At 70.1% G+C, this 17730-nt stretch overlaps 7 protein-coding genes across 7 annotated transcripts; 4 read left to right on the forward strand and 3 right to left on the reverse strand.

The window, feature by feature from the left end:
• Positions 1–69: 69 nt before the first annotated feature.
• RHOBADRAFT_50517 (uncharacterized protein) lies at positions 70–1253 on the forward strand (the record flags this gene model as incomplete). Its single annotated transcript, XM_018415358.1, has 2 exons — positions 70–520; positions 583–1253. The coding sequence occupies 2 exons, from the start codon at positions 70–72 to the stop codon at positions 1251–1253; spliced, it is 1122 nt and encodes a 373-aa protein (XP_018274042.1).
• A 150-nt stretch (positions 1254–1403) lies between these two features.
• Positions 1404–2429, forward strand: RHOBADRAFT_50518 (uncharacterized protein; the record flags this gene model as incomplete). Its single annotated transcript, XM_018415359.1, has 4 exons — positions 1404–1618; positions 1720–1789; positions 1869–1975; positions 2051–2429. 4 exons carry the CDS (start codon positions 1404–1406, stop codon positions 2412–2414), a joined length of 756 nt encoding a protein of 251 aa, XP_018274043.1. The 3' UTR covers positions 2415–2429.
• A 108-nt stretch (positions 2430–2537) lies between these two features.
• Positions 2538–6981, reverse strand: RHOBADRAFT_40541 (uncharacterized protein; the record flags this gene model as incomplete). Its single annotated transcript, XM_018413727.1, has 5 exons — positions 2538–2639; positions 2722–3468; positions 3536–4018; positions 4093–6497; positions 6555–6981. The coding sequence occupies 5 exons, from the start codon at positions 6979–6981 to the stop codon at positions 2538–2540; spliced, it is 4164 nt and encodes a 1387-aa protein (XP_018274044.1).
• A 2466-nt stretch (positions 6982–9447) lies between these two features.
• Positions 9448–12302, forward strand: RHOBADRAFT_50519 (uncharacterized protein). The gene is made up of 6 exons (XM_018415360.1): positions 9448–9960; positions 10048–11009; positions 11091–11497; positions 11605–11806; positions 11883–11984; positions 12052–12302. The coding sequence occupies exons 1-6, from the start codon at positions 9466–9468 to the stop codon at positions 12242–12244; spliced, it is 2361 nt and encodes a 786-aa protein (XP_018274045.1). The 5' UTR covers positions 9448–9465; the 3' UTR covers positions 12245–12302.
• A 158-nt stretch (positions 12303–12460) lies between these two features.
• RHOBADRAFT_50520 (uncharacterized protein) lies at positions 12461–14780 on the forward strand (the record flags this gene model as incomplete). The annotated part of the gene is made up of 6 exons (XM_018415361.1): positions 12461–13243; positions 13306–13363; positions 13432–13568; positions 13636–13722; positions 13792–13907; positions 14037–14780. 6 exons carry the CDS (start codon positions 12461–12463, stop codon positions 14728–14730), a joined length of 1875 nt encoding a protein of 624 aa, XP_018274046.1. The 3' UTR covers positions 14731–14780.
• Positions 14781–14802: 22 nt separating this feature from the next.
• RHOBADRAFT_64304 (uncharacterized protein) lies at positions 14803–15766 on the reverse strand (the record flags this gene model as incomplete). The annotated part of the gene is made up of 5 exons (XM_018418462.1): positions 14803–15022; positions 15118–15195; positions 15283–15384; positions 15501–15677; positions 15743–15766. Coding segments are annotated over 5 exons (473 nt in total), but the record flags the coding sequence as incomplete, so codon positions are not given.
• A 526-nt stretch (positions 15767–16292) lies between these two features.
• RHOBADRAFT_40546 (uncharacterized protein) lies at positions 16293–17448 on the reverse strand (the record flags this gene model as incomplete). The annotated part of the gene is made up of 7 exons (XM_018413728.1): positions 16293–16322; positions 16407–16459; positions 16568–16750; positions 16883–16972; positions 17104–17231; positions 17300–17324; positions 17439–17448. 7 exons carry the CDS (start codon positions 17446–17448, stop codon positions 16293–16295), a joined length of 519 nt encoding a protein of 172 aa, XP_018274048.1.
• Between the last annotated feature and the right edge of the window lie 282 nt (positions 17449–17730).

A 17730-nucleotide genomic window follows, 5' to 3' on the forward strand; every position in this document is an offset into this window, starting at 1 on the left:
TCGTCAGCCACCAAGCCGCCGCCACCGAGAGCACCCTGCAACGCGTTACCGACACGCACAAGCACGGTGATGCAATCTGCCGACCGCAAGCCCCTCGCCACCCTCCCGCTCCTCCCCTTCCTCGTCGCGTCGTCCGCCTCGCCCAACAAGCACCACCACTCGCTCAAGCACCCCCGTGCCATGAGCCTCCTCCCCTCACCCTTTGCCCCTCCGCCTCCACCCGCCAGCCCGCGCCGCACGGCCACCGCCGCGGGTCGCCCACCTCTCGCACCGCTCGACGACGCGTCGGCGCCAACCGCGTCCACCTCGCTCGCCTCGCCCTCGCACGCCATGATGCTCGACGACGACGCGCAGAACCTCCACGACGACGACGAGCCCCACTCGAGCCCGCGCTGGCTCATCGACACCTTCCTCCAGGTCGGCGCCGCCTCGCCGGCCAAGCGCAGGGCCGCCCGCATGCTCCCGCCCCACAGCCCGCGCAAGCCTGCCGCCACGCCAAAGGACGACGACACCCTTCCGAGTGCGTCTCACCTCTCTCTGCGTGCGCCGCACGTCGACTGACCCTCTCCCTCTGGCCCGCAGCCTGGTCCTTCTTCGAGGACGACCCGTCGACATCCGCGCCCGACCTCGCCGAGCCCACCACGCCCACGACTGCCACCGACCCGACTGCCCCGTCAGGTGACGACGACGGCTCGGCGACCCCACCCGAGAAGGAGAACACGCGCCCGCCGCGCCGACCTCGCACCCGCTCCCTCTCGATCGCGCCTCCCGCACCACCGCACGCCCTCACCCTCCCCGCCGCCGCCGCGACGCCGACCACCGGGATTGCCGTCCCTCCTGCGCCCCCCGACTCGCCGCCGCGCACGCCTCCCGCCGCCACTGCCGCCTCGACGAGCACCTGGCTCTCGCCCTCGTTCGCGACGACGGCGCCGGCGGCGAGCGGCGGCGCCCTGTCGCTCGGCCTCAGCTCTGCCGGCGGTGCCGTCGCACCCTTTGCGTTCGCCGAGAGCGGGCCGACGTCGTTCGCCGCCGCGGCGCTGTCGCCTCCCATCGGCGCGTTCGGCGACGCCGGGTCGCCCACGGGCTTGAGCGCGTTCAGCGGGCTCTTGCCGGCGTTTGCGACGGCGGGCACGAGGGATGGACGCGATGGCGGGCCGGGCCAGAAGAAGCGCGAGAGCGGCGAGGGGTTGGAAGGGGAGGAGAGGGTCAAGAGGGCGAGGGTCGAGCCCGAGGAGGACGAGATGCGCGAGTGAGGGGCCGGGGCTCAGTAGAGCGGCTACATCTATCTTGTGCAGTGCATCGTATTGCCGTTCCTCTGTTCCTGGTCGTGCGAGACGTGGTCGCTTCCCCCCACACGCTCGTCCGCTCGGCTCCCCTTCTCACGCTTCCTCGCCCACGACAGCATGTCCGAGCCCAGCTCGACCTTGCCTCTCGAGCTCAACCACGACACACCAACCGCGCCGGATCCACCCGCCGCCGCGAGCGTGCCGCAGCCTCCACCAGCACCGGACGATGACGGCGGCGATGAAGAGGGGGGCGAGGCCCGCGTCTCGCACGAGGACAAGGGCAAGGGCAAGGCGCAGCAGGACCAGCTTGACCGCTACAGCTGTCACATCTGGTGCGCCCCTTTTCCTCACTCTCTCCCTCGCACCACCCGCGACTCCGAGCCCCCACTCCGAAGCTGCGCCCAGGCTGACCTCCCTCTCGCCCCTGCAACAGCCTCGACGTGCCCTCTGAGCCTGTCGTGACGCCATGTGGTCACCTGCACTGCTGGCCCTGCATGCACGAGGTGCGCCCGCTTCTCCCTCCCCTCCTCTTTGCCGTCCCGCGGCAAACGGTGCTCACCCTCGCTCGGTTCGACCTCGCAGTGGCTCGTCGAGTCGAACGGCCGAGCGTGCCCCGTGTGCAAGGCGCCTCTGACGGTCGACAAGCTCGTGCCGATCTATGCCGGCTCGGGCGACGAGACGGACCCTCGGTGCGCTCCGGCCTCTCCTCCTCCCCTCTCTCGAGCACGTCTCTCTGACTCAACTCGCGCCCCGCCCTGTCGCAGCTCGAAGCCGATCCCTCCACGACCTCGACCCGCAGGCTCGACCGCCGCCGCCCCAGCCTACCGCTCCACCTCGAGCGGCTCGTCCTTCTCGCTCCAAGCCGGCCTCTTCCCCCTCCCCGGCCTCTCGCTCGGCTTCTCGTGGCCCCCGCCCCCCGCAGGCGACGCCGGACCTGCCCCAGGCCACCCCGCCGTGATCGTCGACGGCGACCCGGACTCGGGCGCGCCCTTCTACGTCGCGCAGCCCGCGACGCTCGTGCGCAGGGCGGCACAGCCCGTCGACTGGCGCACGGCCCTCATGCAGCAGGCTTTCATGGTCCTCTTCTTTGCCGTGTTTGTAGCCATCACGTTCGCCGGTGCAGAGTGAGCAATGTACGAGTCGAACCCGCTCTCAGGCCTCGAACGGCGCTCGCCTCTCCGAGAGCGCTCGAGAGTAGCGAAAGCACGTGAAATGGCAACAAGGGAGAGCACAGACTATCAACGTCCCTCCTCAGACCCTCTCTGCCCGGCGAGCGCCGCCCTTGGCGCCCGGCTGCGGCCCACCTCGCGCGAGCGACGCGCGCAGCTGCGCCAGCTTGTCGCGCTCCTGCTCCTGCATGGCCGTCGACAAAGAGGTCAGTACACGCATAGAGAGAGAGAGAGGAAAGGAGGGAGCGAGTGGAAGAGGGACGCACCGCCTCGCGCTTGCGCTCGTCCTCCCTGCGCCGCCGGACCTCCTCCTCGCGCCGCTTCTGCCGCTCGCTCCACTCTGCGCGCGCCTGCCGCAGCTGCTCGAGCTCGGCCGCGACGCCCGTCTTGGGCGCTGCAGCTGCTCCTGCCCCGGCGCTCGAGCCACCGGCCGGCGCGTTCTCCTTGGCCCGCTGGACGGCGACCGGCGCGCGCCGCGGACCCGCCACCGGCGGCGCGCCCTTGGTCACGGGAGCCGGAGCAGGCCCGCTCACGATGCGCGCGCGCTTGACCGGGCCCGGGCGAGCCGGCGCAACAGCCTCGAGCGCGCGGCGGACCCTCGTGCCGGCCGCGTGCGGCGGCGCCGCAGCGGAAGCCGGCGCAGGGACGCGTGCAGGGCCATGGACGCCACGGGCACCGCCGAGCGTGCTGCGCTCGCGCGCTTGCCACGCGCCAAGCTGCGCCGTGAAGAGCGGCGAGGCCGGGGCCGTCGCCGAGGCCTGAGCGCGACGAGGTGCTGCCGGCGCTGCTGGTGCGGGCCCTTGCGGCGGTACACGGCGCGAGACGCAGGCTACCGCTGCGGCGGAGGAGCTGGATGGCCCGGGTGCGCGGGCTTGGGCGTAGGACGCGGTGGCGGTCGAGGTGGATGCGGCGGCGGGCTCGGGTGCGCGCTCGGCGGCGGCGGCGGCGGCGGCGACGGCGTCGACGACGTTCGACGAGGTCGACAGGCCGGGCGCGACGTTGGTCGGGAAGGGCTGCAAGGAGCGGGTCGGTCAGTACGAGGACGAGGTGAGAGGCCGCAGGCAGAGGAAGGGAGCGCACCTGCTCAATTTGCCCCTGCTCCTCGACGTGCTCCTGCTGCTGCTCGAGCACCATCCCCTGCTCCCGACGAGCCTGGACCTGCTGCGCCACTGCTTCTGCAGCCACCGCGGTGACCGCCGCCTCCTGCACGTCCTCCACTTCCTCCTCGACGTCCTCGAGCCGCCCCTCGGACGCCCACAGCGACACTCTCCGGTCGAGGTCGACCCTCGGACCCGCACGGCGCGTGTTGCGCTCGAGCGCCTCGCGCGTGAGGGCGACAGGCTCGGGCGCCGAGACGGGCTCGTGCGCAGGCGCGGCGGGCACGGCCGCGTGCTGTGCGGCGGGTGAGGACGAGCGCAGGTGCGAGCGCTCGATGGTCGGGGCAAGGCCGAGGTGCGGGACAACTCGGGCGGGCGAGGACGAGGCGAGATGCGGCGGCGCCGAGCGGACTGGCGGTGCGGCCGACGAGGTCGAGCGGGCGAGCGGGTCGACGAGGCGTTGACGCTGCGGGCCGATAGCGGTCATTAGTATCGGTCCGCTGTACGCGACGCGAACGAGAGAAAGAGAAAGGAGCGCACCTTGTGCTCCTGCCCCTCCTTGGCCGCTCCACTGCTCGCGACAGCCCACCCACCGACCTCGTCCCTCTTCCTCTTCCTCTCCTCGACCACCTCCTCGACATGCCGCTCCCTGCGCTCCTTCTCCTCGACGCGGCGTACCCTCTCGGCCTCGCGCACGGCCGCAAGCTCCGACTCGGCGTCGGCGAACGAGAAGGACGACGGGAGCGTGACGCCGCCGATGACCTTGCCCGGCGGCGGCGGGACGCGAGGTGGCTCGACGTAGACGTGTTGGTGTGCCACGGTGGCGTTCAGGACGTGAGGCTGCGAGGTCGAGGCGGACCGAGGGCGGGAAGTCGACGCCGTGTGCGAGGGCTTGAGCGGCGCCGACGAGACCGGCGCCCTCAAGGGCGAGGTCGTAGCTCCATGCGCCGTCTCCTGGACGGCGACCTGCTCCTCGGCGACCGGAAAGAGCCTTGAGGCGCGCCTTGCCGACGTCTTGAGCGTGCCGGAGGCAGACAGCGAGACCGTCTCCTCGATGCGGGTCGACTCGGCGATGCGGGTCGCCTTGGCGGGCCTGGTCGGCGGCGTGGGCGGTGCAGGTGCGAGCGAGCTGCGTCCGGGGCGGCGGCTCGAGGACGAGGCGTCGAAAGTGGCCGTCGAGGCACGCGCAGGCGGGACGACGTTGGCGGCCGGGGCCGAGTCGGCCGGGACGCGGGATGCGCGCCGCTGCGAGCGCGACAGCGTACCAGAACTCGACGACGCCGATGCCGCGAGGAGCGCAGGCCCTGCGGCGGTACTGGCGGCGGGATCCGCCGGGCCGGGCGCAAGGAGCACCACCCGGACCGCCTTGCCCATCGACGGTCGTGCGACGCGGCGGTGGGCCGACGACATCGAGGCGACAAGGTCGCTCGGACCGGCCTTGGAGAGCGTGAGGCGCGAGGCCCGCCGACGACGCTTGACCTGCGCGCCCGACGCCGAGCCGAGCTCGTCGCCCTCGTTCTGCTCCTCCAGCTTGACCTCGGTCGGCGCCGGCGCGACGGGCTCCTCGCCGAGAGGCGCAGGCGTCGAGGCGATCGAAGCCCTGCTCACCTGGGGCTCGCGCTGCGGCGCGGTCTGGCCGTCGGCCTTCTCAGCGACGAGCTCCCGGCCGGCCTTGCGGGCGGCGGGCCGCGCCGGCGTGCTCGTGACGCCCTGCGCCTGCGCCGCATTGACGCCGAGGCCGAGAGCGAGCCGGCCGCGCTGATGCTCGGGCCCGGCAAAGTCGAGCGGCGCGCCCATCGAGGGCAGCGACGAGTCGGCGTCGAAGGCGAGGATGGGCAGGGGCGAGTCGTCGTACACGTCGCCGCCGACGAGCTCGGTACGCGCGAGCGAGGAGCGCGCCGATGCGGGCTCAGGCTCGCAAGCGGGTGCAGGCGCAGGAACGGGCGCGGGAACGGGCTCGTGCGCACTCGCGGTCGTGCTCGTGCCCTGCCCAGCTCGCGCCGCCTCGACACCGTCCACCTCGTCCTGCGCCACGCCCCTTGGACGCCGCTGCCCCGCCTTCTTGGCCGCCGCCTCGCGCCCGAGTCGCTCCTTGCGCTCTCGCGCGGCCCGCTCGCGCTCGGCCTTGGCCTCGCGCACTCGACGCCTGGCCTCCTCGTCGACGTCGGGCACGCCCTTCTCGGCTGTGAGACGCTTCTTGACCGGCTCGGCGGGAGGCGGAAGGGAGGAGGAGGAGGCGAGGAGACGAGGAGGGCGGGACGCGATCGCGAGGGGTTGGCGGGCGACAGGTGCGGGTTGGACGAGCGGCGGCGGGATGCCCCGCGTCGGCGGTCGAGGCGGCCCATCGACGACTTGCGGCGCCGACGAAGCTGCCTCGTCCTCGTTGACCGGCGCCGTCTTGGCGCCGAGAGCGACGGCTGCAGGCGCAGGCGACGGCTGCTGAGCCCGCTCGTTTTTGGGCGAGCGCGACGGCGAGACGGTCTTGGGCTCGTCGACAACGTCGGACACGTCTCGGCGTAGGCCTGCGACGTCCTCGGTCGGCGCAGAGACAGCGCGGGCGTCGACGACGAGCGGACGAGCCGCAGCTGCCGACAGGCGGTCGAGCGTCGCACGGCGGTCGACTGGAGGAGGCGTTGCAGCTGACAGGGCCGGCGTCCGACTCGACGATCGCGCTCTCGCCGTGCCGACCGCATCGACGGCGGGCGGCGGCGGGTCGAGGCGGAGCGGGCAAGCGGCCGGGGGCGACGGCGGAACAGGCGCGACGGCCGGTGGCAGCGTCCCGACGCTGGACGCCGCCGACGGCTCGGTGAACGCGGCGGAGGAGGGCGCGGACAGGTCGCGGGCAGGCGACGACTCGACGGTGAGGGGTGCCGCGAAGCTGGTCGGGGAGGAGGGCGGTCGACTGTTGGCCGGGGCCGGCTCGGCAGTCGTTGAGGACGCGACATCTGTAGATAGAGGTGTCAGGAACCTAGCCGAAGGGGAGCAGGAGCGGCCGAACGCACCGGCTTGCGGAACCTGCAGCTCGAGCTGGTTGTCGACCGTCTCGACGAGGTCGTCCTGCGTCGCCTCGCCATCGCTGTCGCCGCCTTGCGCGAACGTGCCGTCTTGGAGCATCGACTCGTCGTCGACGAGGACGGTGGCTCTTGCGCGCGCAGGTGTCCTTGCGCCGAGGGTGAAGGCGCTCTGGTCGGCGAGCCAGCTGGGCTCGGCCTGGTCGATGAGGGCGCCGTGGTTGTCCGAGGTGGGCGAGTCGAGTAGGGCATCGAGGTCGAAGCGGCTCAAGTCGCAAAGACTACGACCCGGCGTGGCCGGTGGTGCGAGAGGGCGCGTGTTGACTGAGGACGAGGTGGGGAGGGGGACAGGGCGAGGGAGGGCGCTTGAAGGTGGGCGGTCTCTGCGCACTGGCAGCATGGACTGGTGCGGTGCCATGGCGAGGCAGCGCTGCCCAGTCTGGGCGATGGAGCGGTACGGGAGGAGGGGCGAAGGGCGTCGCTCTCCTCCCACCTTGGTCGCGCACAAACACACTCCTCGCTCGCCTCTGCTGCTCTCGCTGAGCCGGGCGATACACGGCTCGAGCATACTCTGTGCTCAATGAGCTGTCCACCCTCGCGCCCGAGCTGGCGGCCGCAGTCCGCACCTCCTCCCGGCGGGCGAGTGTGCGCCTCTGCCACCGCTTGGCCACCGCACTCGAGCGCTTGTGCGGGCGAATGCGCACTCTCTGGAAGCTCCCGTGCGGCTGCATGAGAGCTCCAGCGCTGCAAAAGGCGCGACACTGGCTCCTGTCCGCCGGACAGTCCGCGGACTCGGCTTGTCCGCTCTCACGCACGCCGTCGCCGACCCTCTGCCGCAAGATCCGCTCCTGCGTCTACTCGTACTTTGCTCCCTCGACCTCGAGGCTCTCGGCAGCACACACGCTATGCTCGCCGTCTCGCTCCTCAGATCCCTCGCCGCAGCGCTCTGCGCCTCGTCCGCCCTCGCCGCCATCTCAGTCACGACGCAGCAGACTGTCGAGGTCGGCGAGGCGCTCAAGTTTCAGTGGACTGGCGGCTCACCGCCGTACGTCGTCAAGATCCTCGTCGACGACAAGGTCGTCTCGCAAGCCGAGGTGCGTCCCTCGCCGTCCTCTTCCTCCTGCCCTCTCCTCGTTGAACAAGGGACTGACGCTCTCACGCGCAGGGCTGGGAGGGCACGTCGGTACAGTGGCGAGCGCCCAAGAGGGACGTACCTGTCGGTTCCGAGGTCAAGGTCCGCGTCGCCGACAAGAACGGCGAGTCGGTCCTGAGCGGCGCGACGACGGTCCTCGCCGTCGGCGGAACCGCCCCGTCTTCCTCGAGCAACGACTCCGACGAGCCCGGCAGCAGCCACGGTCACGGCGGCAGCAGTGGCGGACAGCAAGGTGGCTCGTCCGACGCGCACGACGGCGACTCGGCGGCGACCGGCAAGTTTGCCGCCATGACCGACCCGCTCCAGTCGAACGGCGTCGACGAGGCCACGGCGAGCGTGCCCATGGGCACCTACGGCGACGGAGAGCTCACGGGCGCACGCGGTGGCGCGACCGACTACAACCAGCTCGGGTGCGTCCGCATTCTCTCTTCGTCTCTTCGCCTCGCCACCGGGCCCCTCGGGCCACCTCTCGCAGCAAGACCCGCGTCTGACATGCCCATACGGTGCAGCAACGACGCCAACGAGCCGACTGCGGCGTCCACGTTCGCGCTCGACCCGTCCGACACGCTCGCGGCCGACGACTCGATCGCGACGGGCGGGATCAGCGCCGCCGGCGCGACAGCTTCTGCGGCGGCGACATCTGCCGTGACGGCCGCCGCGACCGCGTCGGCGTCAGCGTCGACGGGCTTGACGGCGAGCGGCGCTGCGACAAGGTGCGCCGGGACCTTCTCAACTTCATCTCTCTCGACCTGCGACTGACAGCCTTCCGTTCCTCCTCCTCGTTCATCAATAAGCAGCGCATCATCGGCAGCCGCAACAGGCTCGTCGTCGGCCTCATCCTCCTCGTCGAGCAGCAGCACCACCGACGAGACCGACTCGTCGTCGTCCTCGGGCCCGAGCACCAGCCTCATCATCGGCATCATCGCGCTCGTCATCGTCATCCTCGCCGCTATCGGCGGGTTCTTCTGGTACCACAAGCGGCAGGCCGCCAAAGCCGCCGAGGCCGACGCCGCCGCGGCGAAGAAGAGCCGCAGGAAGGGCAAGGGCAAGCGCGGCGGCGCGCAGCTCTCGAGCGATGAGGACCACGCCGACGAGGAGAAGCTCGTCGGCGGCGGTGGCGGCGGGCGCGGGACGCCGAGCGGCAGCGAGACGGAGCCAAGCGACGCAGAGGGCGGCGCGAGGCGGGGCAAGAAGCGCGGCGGCGGTGGCGGCGGCGGGGCATACCGCGACGATGTCCCGACGGACAGCGACGCCGGGTACACGGACGAGGAGCAGCAGCGAGGGCCGGCGAGCAAGAGTGGCGCGAGGCGGTAGCTGTCGGTGCGAGGCGAAGGGCCAGGACGGCGGCGAGCAGGCGGTATGCGGCCGAGGGCGAGTCGCAGTGCGGAGTGTGCAACGAGAGTCTTCTCCTCGACCAAGCGCCCAGCAGCAGCGACCAGACGAGCGAGCCTGTGCCGATCCGGAGCGGCGCCGTGTGCGAGTCGAGGAGGAGGAGAGCACTGCGTTGCCGAGTGCGCTTCGAGCCGGGCGGCGGGTGCAAGGAGCTTCTCGTGGCTGCGGCCAGCTAGACCACCGCGAAAGCAGAGTGCGCGACGTTGGTCGAGACGCGGCCTCGAGATGACGGATGCGAGCGGCGGCCGGCTCTTCGCGACCCGCCCTCGACGACCCTCTCGCCTGCACGCGCTCGAGCAGCTCAGAGCTCTTCAGCTACCTCGCACGAGGCCCCTCCCGCCCTACCGAGCGCCCCCGATGGCGTCCTCGTCGCGCCTCTGCCCTCGCCTCGTCCCCGCGAGCGGCCGCTCTCACCCTGCGGCCCAGTGGCTCCTGCAGCCGCAGCGAGTAGCGCACCGTGGCGCAGCACCCGCACGACCCTTCAGCACCAGCTCGCCGCTCCCGCAGCGAGCGCCGTCGTCGCCCGGCCTCGTCGGCCTTCGATCAGCCGCCCTCCCTCATCGCTCGCCGCCCTGCGCCGTCACCACCTCGCCCTTTGCCCCGCTCGCCAAGCGGATACGCACGCACGCGCGATGGGCGTCGACTGAGCAGAAGGCTCGAGCCGTCGAGTCAAGCGGCGAGACGGGCGAGGCGTCGGTCAAGGCGGGCAAGGAGGTGACCCGACCGGCGGCCGACGAGCACGAGGACGACGCAGCAAAGAACGCCAAGGACAAGGTCAAGATGAGCGAGGTGCGACGGCTCATGACCCTGGCTCGGCCAGAGCGCAAGACTATCGGCATCGCCATCGGCCTCGTGCGTCTCTCTTCCTCCCCCTCCCGACTCCCTCTCCCGGCGCGAGCCACGACAGTCCCACTCACCCGTTCTCTCCTCGCGACACAGCTCTGCATCTCGTCTACGGTCTCGCTGTCCATCCCGCTCGGTATCGGTCGCATCATCGACATCTTCTCGGGCCAAACCACCAACCTCCCCGTCTCGGTCCCGACCGCGGCCGGCCTCCTCACCCTGTTCTTCGCCATCGGTGCCCTCGCCAACATGGGCCGGGTCATCCTCATGCGCATCAGCGGGCAGCGCATCGTCGCCCACCTGCGCGAGGCGGCGTACGGCAACGTGCTGCGCCAGGACATCGGCTGGCATGATCTGCAAGGGGCGACGACCAAGACGCCGCCGTCGGTCGAGAGCGGCGCTCCCGCCGCCACCGCCACCGCTCCCGCCCAGTCGCAGCAGAGCCCGTCGGCCCAGTCGACGGCGGTCGCGGCGGTCAAGGACACGGGCGTCCGGTCGACGGGCGACGTCATCTCGCGCCTCGGCTCGGACGCGAGCATCGTCGGCGAGAGCCTCACGCGTGAGCTGAGCGACGGCCTGCGCGCCGTCGTCACGGCCACGGTCGGCATTGGCGCCATGCTGTACATCTCGAGCAAGGTGACGGCCGTCATGCTCCTCATCGTCCCGCCCATCTCGGTTGCCGCCGTCTTCTACGGCCGGTTCCTCAAGAAGCTGTCGCGCCGCACGCAGAAGGCCGTCGGCGAGATGGTCGCCGTTTCGGAGGAGCGCCTCGGCGCCATCCGCACCGTCCAGGCGTTCAACGCCGTCGACCCGGTCGAGACGAACCGGTTCAAGGCCAAGGTCAACAAGGTGTTCGAGCTCGCCAAGACCGAGGCGTGGGCGTCGGGCCTCTTCTTTGGCGGCACGGGCTTTGCCGGCAACGCGACCGTCATCGCCCTCCTCACCTACGGCGGCACGCTCGTCGCTCGCGGCGAGCTCACGGTCGGCAACCTCATCTCGCTCCTCACCTACACCGTCTACGTCGGCAGCAGCCTCGCCGGCCTGACCTCCTTCTTCGGGTGCGTCCACGCCCTCTCTTTCTCGTCTCGCGCCTCGCGGCGGCCCGGATGGACCGACCCTGACCCCTCGACCTTCCGCAGCACGATAATGAAGGGCCTCGGCGCCTCGTCGCGCGTGTTTGAGCTCCTCGACGCTCGCCCCCTGTCGGTCAAGCTCGGCGTCGGCCGCCCGCTCCCTGTCTCGACCCCTCCTCGCCGCCTCGTCTTTGACGACGTCCACTTCAGCTACCCGTCGCGCCCTCACGCCGAGATCCTGCGCGGCGTCAACCTGTCGATCGAGCCGGGCAAGATTGTGTCGATCGCCGGCGGGAGCGGGTCGGGCAAGTCGACGCTCGCCAACCTGCTCGTGCGGTACTACGACCCGACGAGCGGCAAGGTCCTGTACGGCGACGACGACATCAAGCAGTTCACGCCCGAGTCGTGGCGACAGCGTATCGCCATCGTGCCGCAGGACCCGGCCCTCTTTTCGACCACCATCGCCGAGAACAGTCCGTCCCTTTCCTCTGCCTCTCAGCCTCGTGCCGGCTCTCGCAGCCGACACAGACCGTTTGAGCTAGTGCCGAAGCCTGACATCTCGGCCTCTTCCTGCCCACAGTCGCCTACGGTCGCCCCTCGGCAACCCGCGCCGAGATCGAGGAGGCGGCTCGTCTCGCCAACTGCGGCTTCATCGACACCCTCCCGCGAGGCTTCGACACGCAGGTTGGCGCTCGTGGTGCGCAGCTCTCGGGCGGCCAGCGTCAGCGCCTCGCGATTGCGCGTGCCCTGCTGCAGAAGCCGCGCATCCTCGTTGCCGACGAGTGCGTCCACCCCTCCTCTTCCTCCTTCCTTCCCGACCAGCCGTCGACGAGGTCTGACGATCTCCTTCACGCGCAGGGCTACCTCGGCACTGGACGCGGCGAGCGAGAGCCTCGTCAACGAGGCCATCGCCAACATCAGCGCTTCGCACCAGCTCACGACCATCCTCATCGCGCACCGGTGCGTCCCTGTCACCTCTCGTCGCACGTGCGAGCTCGAGTACTCATCTCGAAGTCTTGACTCGCAGCCTGTCGACGCTCAAGACGGCCGACGTGGTCGTCATGATGGAGAACGGCGTCGTCGCCGAGCAGGGCACGTACGACGAGCTGTCGCGCGAGGGGACGCGGTTCAACTACCTCGTCCGGAGCCAACTTCTCGGTGCAGGGCCGTCGCTGGCGGCAGGAGCAGGGGCCGGTGCGACGACGCAGGCGCAGCAGTAGTCGGTGGAGCGAGGGAGGGCACGAGCGAGTTGCAGTCGATACCCCTTGTTTTCGCGCTCTCGTGTCTGTGAGCTCTTTCATGAGCCAGAGCTCGAGAGGTCCTGTCGTGCTCTGCAGTGCGTCGAGCGTGCGAGAGCTCGACGAGGGCGGCCGAAAGTCTCATCTCGGATCTCGTCCTCCCCAACCTCCACCCTCGACAGCCTCTCCCACCGAGGCATGGGCCGCACGCCAGTCCGCAAGGCCGCACCTCAATCACGCTCGCTCTCGTCCCGCCTCGGCAGCGCCCTCCCCAGCGGCGCCTCGACTCCCTCGCGACCCTCGCCTCTCCAGTTCGACTTTGCCCCGCCGACGACGACCGACACCGACAGCCAGAGCAGCATGCCGGCCCAGAAGCGCACCTTTGACGACCCTGTCGGTCCCGCCACGCCCGCCTCGGCCGCAGCCAAGGACGGCAGCGGCAAGAAGCCTCGCCGCACCCGGCGCGGCGGCGTCGCCCACAAGCGGGCACGCGCAGCCGAGGCGACCAAGCAGGACGGCGGCGACGACGACGACGGCGGCCCAGCTGTCGAAGGCGACTTTGACGACCTGTTCATGGTCGACACGACGCCGGCTGCCGTCCGCGAGCAGGACCGCTTCGTGCCCACGCCGTCGGCCGCCGCCGCCGCCACCGACTCGCCGCTCAAGCAGGGCGCCCACGGCGAGAACGGCGAGCAGGAGGAGGACATGCTCACGGCGCCGGTCGCGCAGTCGGAGGGCGAGGCGCTCCCGGCGGACGAGCTCGCCGAGGACGAGGACGGCGACCGGACGATGGACAGCGACGACGTGCTGCGGGCGTTTGCTCGCGAGGTCGCCGACACGGACGACGAGGACCTGTCGGACGAGTCGGACGAGGACGAGGACGACATGCCGACCCCGGTCGTGCCGGCGCCGCTGTACGACAACGAGGAGGACCTGCAGAAGGCGATCGAGGGCCGCATCGTCGACGACAGCTCGGCTCCTGTGCGCTCCACTCTCTCTTCTGAACTCTCGTCCTCGCGCATCGTGCTCACCCATCGAGGCAGGTCACTGGGCGGTACTACAAGGAGGCCGACCTCACCAAGACCTGCGTCCTCTGCGGCGGTGCGTCTCGCTCTCCCTATCCTCCTCCTCTCCCTCTCGACGGGCCTGACGCCTTGCTGGTTACGCAGAGCATGGCCACAGCTCGCGCGACTGCACGCACTCGCAGTGCTTCGTCTGCGGCAAGATCGACGCCGACCACGAGGCGCGCGACTGCCCCGTTGCGCTCGTCTGCATGGCCTGCGGCTCTCGAGGGCACTTTGCGAGGGTGCGTCCGCGTTCCTCTTCCTCTTCGGATCGCGAGCCGACCGGACCCTGACGATCTCGCCGAGCAGGACTGCACCGTCAACCCGGGTGGCGGCGGACGAGGCTTTGGCGCGTCTCGGTGCTCGCTCTGCCCGAGCAACAGCCACATGACGATCGTGCGTCGCCTCTTTCTCATTCTCTCACTCGACGTTCAGCGCCTGATCGAGCTCGGGTCGACCTTGTAGAACTGCCCCTCGCACTGGCGCGTCTACGACACGTCGGGCCCGAAACCGCCCAAGCGCAAGGTCGTCCTCGCGTGCGCCAACTGCGGCAGCACAAGGGACCACTTCATCGACGACTGGTGCGCCCCCCTCTCGCCTCTCCCCTTTGTCGCGCCGTGCACGGACCCTGCCCGTCGTCCCCGGCTCTCGACTGACACGCCGTCCTTCTCCTCCTCCCTCTGCCTCCTCGCGACGCCTCTCTCTCGCAGCTTCCTCCCTCGTGGTCACCCGATGAAGCACGCCGAGCCCTCGGCCTTCAACCGAGCCGCCCTCGGCTCCTCCTTCTCCGGCGCGCCCTACCCGTCCTCCTCCTCGGCCTCGGCCTCGGCCTACGGCGCCGCCGCGCCCTCGGGCCGCCGCAGCGGCGGCGCGACGGGCAAGCTCGACCGGCGACCGACGGGCGCGAGCGCGCAGCGGTACGCCGGCGCCGAGGACGACGACGACGACTGGTTCGCGAGCCGGTCGAGGGCGGGTGGCAGCGGTGGGCGCTCGGGCGGCGGCGGCGGCGGGCGAGGGGGCGCTGCACGAGGTGGTGGAGGAGGAGGAGGCGGTGGAGGGTACGGGCCCGGCGGCAGGGGGACGCACACGCACTTTGGCGGCGGCGGGAGCGACCGAGACGATGGGCGGTCGCGGCACGACGGCCGAGGGGGAGGAGGAGGGAGGGGCGACTACCACGACCGCGACGGGTACTCGATGTACCGCGGGTCGGGCAGCGACAGTCGGAGCGAGGGCCGGAGAGGCGGCGACGGTGGTGGAAGAAGGGACAGCGGCCGCAACGGCTCGGGTTCGAGCGGTGGCGCGAGGCTGCTCGACCGGTTTGGCGGCGGCGGCGACAGCGGCGGTGGACCCGGCGGTGGGCGCAGCGGCGGGCGCAAGCCGAGGTACCAGGGCGGGTACGTCTGAGCAGCTCTGCGCTGGCGACGAGGTGCAAATCGCCGTTCTTGCTCTTCCTCTTTCTCTCTCGTCGTGAGACTCGAGATGAGACCGAAAGCTCGTTACAGGCACGACTAGGAGAGGCTGAACAGAACGACGCAAAGGGAGACAGAGAGATCCGAGGGAGAAGGAGCGCGAGGTGACGAGGAAGGGCGAGGAGGCGCGAGCGGTTATCGCCGGCTGCGTGCGCTCATGAGAGCCGCAAAGACGATACCTGCTGCTGCTGCTGCGCCACCGGCAATGGCCATGCCGACGTAGCCCTCTGCGCGCACGAGAAGGAGGTGAGCGAACGCCGCCGAAGCCGTCGCCGCCAGCGCTGGCGTACGAGGGCATGAGCGCCAGGAAGAGGCGACGTACCCTTGGACACTGCCTGCTCGACGAGCTGATTGAGGCTCTGGGCCTGGATGTTGTTCGGCTCCTTCTCGAGGAGGAGGCCTGTGGGTGCGAGACGAGGATCAGTCCCGCTCGTCCTGCCGACGCTGCGCCGCCGGGTCGAGGGGATGAAAGATCTGCACGACGCACCGTTGTAGCGCTTGGCCTCGGGGTAGTTGCCGAGCTTGTAGTGGCCGACGGCGAGGAAGTAGAGGCACTCGCGGCGGCGAGACGGCTCGGTGCGGTAGATGTCTGCGGGTGGAGGCAGCGATGGGTCAGTTCGCCTCGCCATACTGAGGCTCTGCAGCCGCACTCGAGGGCAGCTGCGCGAGCCACCGAGAGACACGAAGAGAGAGCGGCCGACGCACCCATGAGGAGCGCGACTCCCTCGCCGACCTCGACCCGGTTGTCGCTCTTGACCGAGCCCCACGCAAAGTTGAACTTGGTCTGGACCGAGACCCACCCTTTCGCCGACTCGTCGAGGTACTGCTGCCGCAGGACGGCGAGCTCGTTGGCGGTGAGCGGGCTCTGCGCGTCGACGGCGGCTGCGCGGCAGATGGGGCGACGTGTCAGTGCGCTCAGGGCAGTGTGGCGGGGAGACGGGGCGTACCTGGAAGGACGTCGGAGGGCATGCTGTAGTGAGGTGGACCAAGAGCGATGAGGCCCGTCCAGGCGAAGCGACGAGGCGGTGCAACTCTGCGCTCGCTCTCGACGTGGCTCTCGAGCGAGGCTGTCAAGCTGGTCCTGGTGCTTCCGAGTGCAGGCGGCTGTCGTGGCCTTGAGCAGAAGGCAGGCTTCGACCGGCGAGGCGTTGCACCGCCTCGTCTCTCGCTCTCGCTCTCGCTCTCGCCACCGCAAAGCCCGAGTCCGTGTCAGGGGGCGTTGCAGCTTCGAGTGGTACAGGGGTAGAGGCGCGCCGCAGCGACTGTGCGTGTGGGTGTCTGTAGGGCGAACGCAAGAGGCGGACGCAGGGTGGAGGAGGAAAGGAGGGTCGAGCGGTCGAGGCGGTCGAAAACGACTGAGCGAGGTCGAGGGTGAGGTGTGACGAGAAGGGAGGGAGGGGAGAGTGTCGGGAAGGGCGTGGTACAACAGGCGCAGCTGTGCGGCGGGCGAGCGCGGCGGACCGAGGCGGAACTTGTGTTCGATCGAGACGGTGCCACCTAGACGAGCCCGTCGTAGAGCGAGAGCGCCTGCGACCAGTCGAAACGGGTCAGTCTCTACAGCTCGAGAGGACGCTCGAGTGTGGCACAGAGGAACGGTCGCGGCGGACGCACCTGGACGATGGTCGGGTCCTTCTTTGAGCCCTCCTTGAACTCCTCGAACGTGACTACGCGTTGAAGAAGGTCAGTCCGCGTCTCGATGAGTGATCACGCACGTCGGGAGGGCCTCGACGAGCGCGAGGGGTAGGACGAGAGAGAGAACCGAGCCGACGCACGCTGGTGGTCGTGGTTGAGGTCCATGAGGGCAAAGATCTTGTTGACGCGCTTCTCGGCCGTGTCCTCGTCCGGCGGAAGCTTGACCATCTCGCCCGTCATATCGTAGATCGACTGGACGATTTTGAGCATCTCGTCGTACGTAATGAGGCCGTCGTTGTTGATGTCGTACAGCTGGAACGCCCCTGCAGGACGAGGGTCCCGATGCGCCGGCGTCAGTGGACGTTCTCAGAGCGCGGCAGTACATGAAGGAAGGTCGGCCTCAGGCCGAGGCCGACCATGAGACGCGCTCGAAGAGAGAGGAACCGCCGGCGCACACTGGAGCTTCTCGTCGAGCTTGCCTCGGCTCGTGATGGAGAGGGCGGCGATGAACTCCCTGAAGTCGATCGTGCCGTTGTTGTTCTTGTCTGTGCGCAGGGTAGAGGCGGGTGTGAGCAAATGCGACCAGTCGTTCGAGGCGCTGCTCACCGACCGCATAGAACGGCGAGAGCGCCGGCGCCTGGCCCCAGGGAGCTCGCCGAGGGAGAGCGGGACGCACCAAAGACCTTGAAAACGTGCTCGGCAAACGACTTTGGGTTGCCAAAGGGGAAGAACTGCTTGTAGATGCGGGCGAACTCCTCCTGGTTGAGCTGGCCCGAGGGGCAGTCCTTGGTAAAGCCCTTGTACCTGCGCGCGGTACCGGGTGTCAGCGTCCACATAGGGAGAGAGAGGGGAGCCAAGGAGATGGGACGGACCACTGCTGGAGCTCCTTCTTGTCGACTGGGGCGTGCGAGGTGGGTGGGGAGGAGAGTGGGAGGGAGAGAGTCAGCGAACGGGCTCTCGAGGGCCAGGCACGTGGGTGGTGCCGGTCGCAGAGACAGTGTCGAGCACGACTGTGGTGCATTCTGCGGTGCACGCGGGGTTGCTGAGCGAGGGCGAGTGGCCGAGGTGACGAGGGTCGGGGGGCGGTGCACGGTCGTGCGAGGGTGTGCGGGCTGACGGGGGGGGGGGGGGGGAGGGGGACGGCCTGGGTCGTCAACTCCATCGTGAGGCACTGCTCTTCGTCCCGGGCAACGCCGGCATCACTCTTCCCAAAGTCGCCGTCGACCGGGAGGTGGGCGACCCGTCGGTGAGCCCGACCGGCCTCGCGCCGCCAGACCAGCGTCTGCGCCGGCATGTCGTCGTC

The sequence above is a fragment of the Rhodotorula graminis genome (genome assembly GCF_001329695.1).
Source record: "Rhodotorula graminis WP1 unplaced genomic scaffold RHOBAscaffold_1, whole genome shotgun sequence".
NCBI classification, from domain to species: Eukaryota; Fungi; Basidiomycota; class Microbotryomycetes; order Sporidiobolales; family Sporidiobolaceae; genus Rhodotorula; species Rhodotorula graminis.

Excerpts from the sequence above, each read along its gene's own strand:
- RHOBADRAFT_50519 (XM_018415360.1), top strand. The coding sequence starts at position 9,466 with ATGGCGTCCTCGTCGCGCCTCTGCCCTCGCCTCGTCCCCGCGAGCGGC. Across the intron at positions 9,961-10,047 it reads TCGGCATCGCCATCGGCCTC|CTCTGCATCTCGTCTACGGT; the intron begins GTGCGTCTCTCT and ends CTCGCGACACAG. Across the intron at positions 11,498-11,604 it reads GACCACCATCGCCGAGAACA|TCGCCTACGGTCGCCCCTCG; the intron begins GTCCGTCCCTTT and ends TCCTGCCCACAG.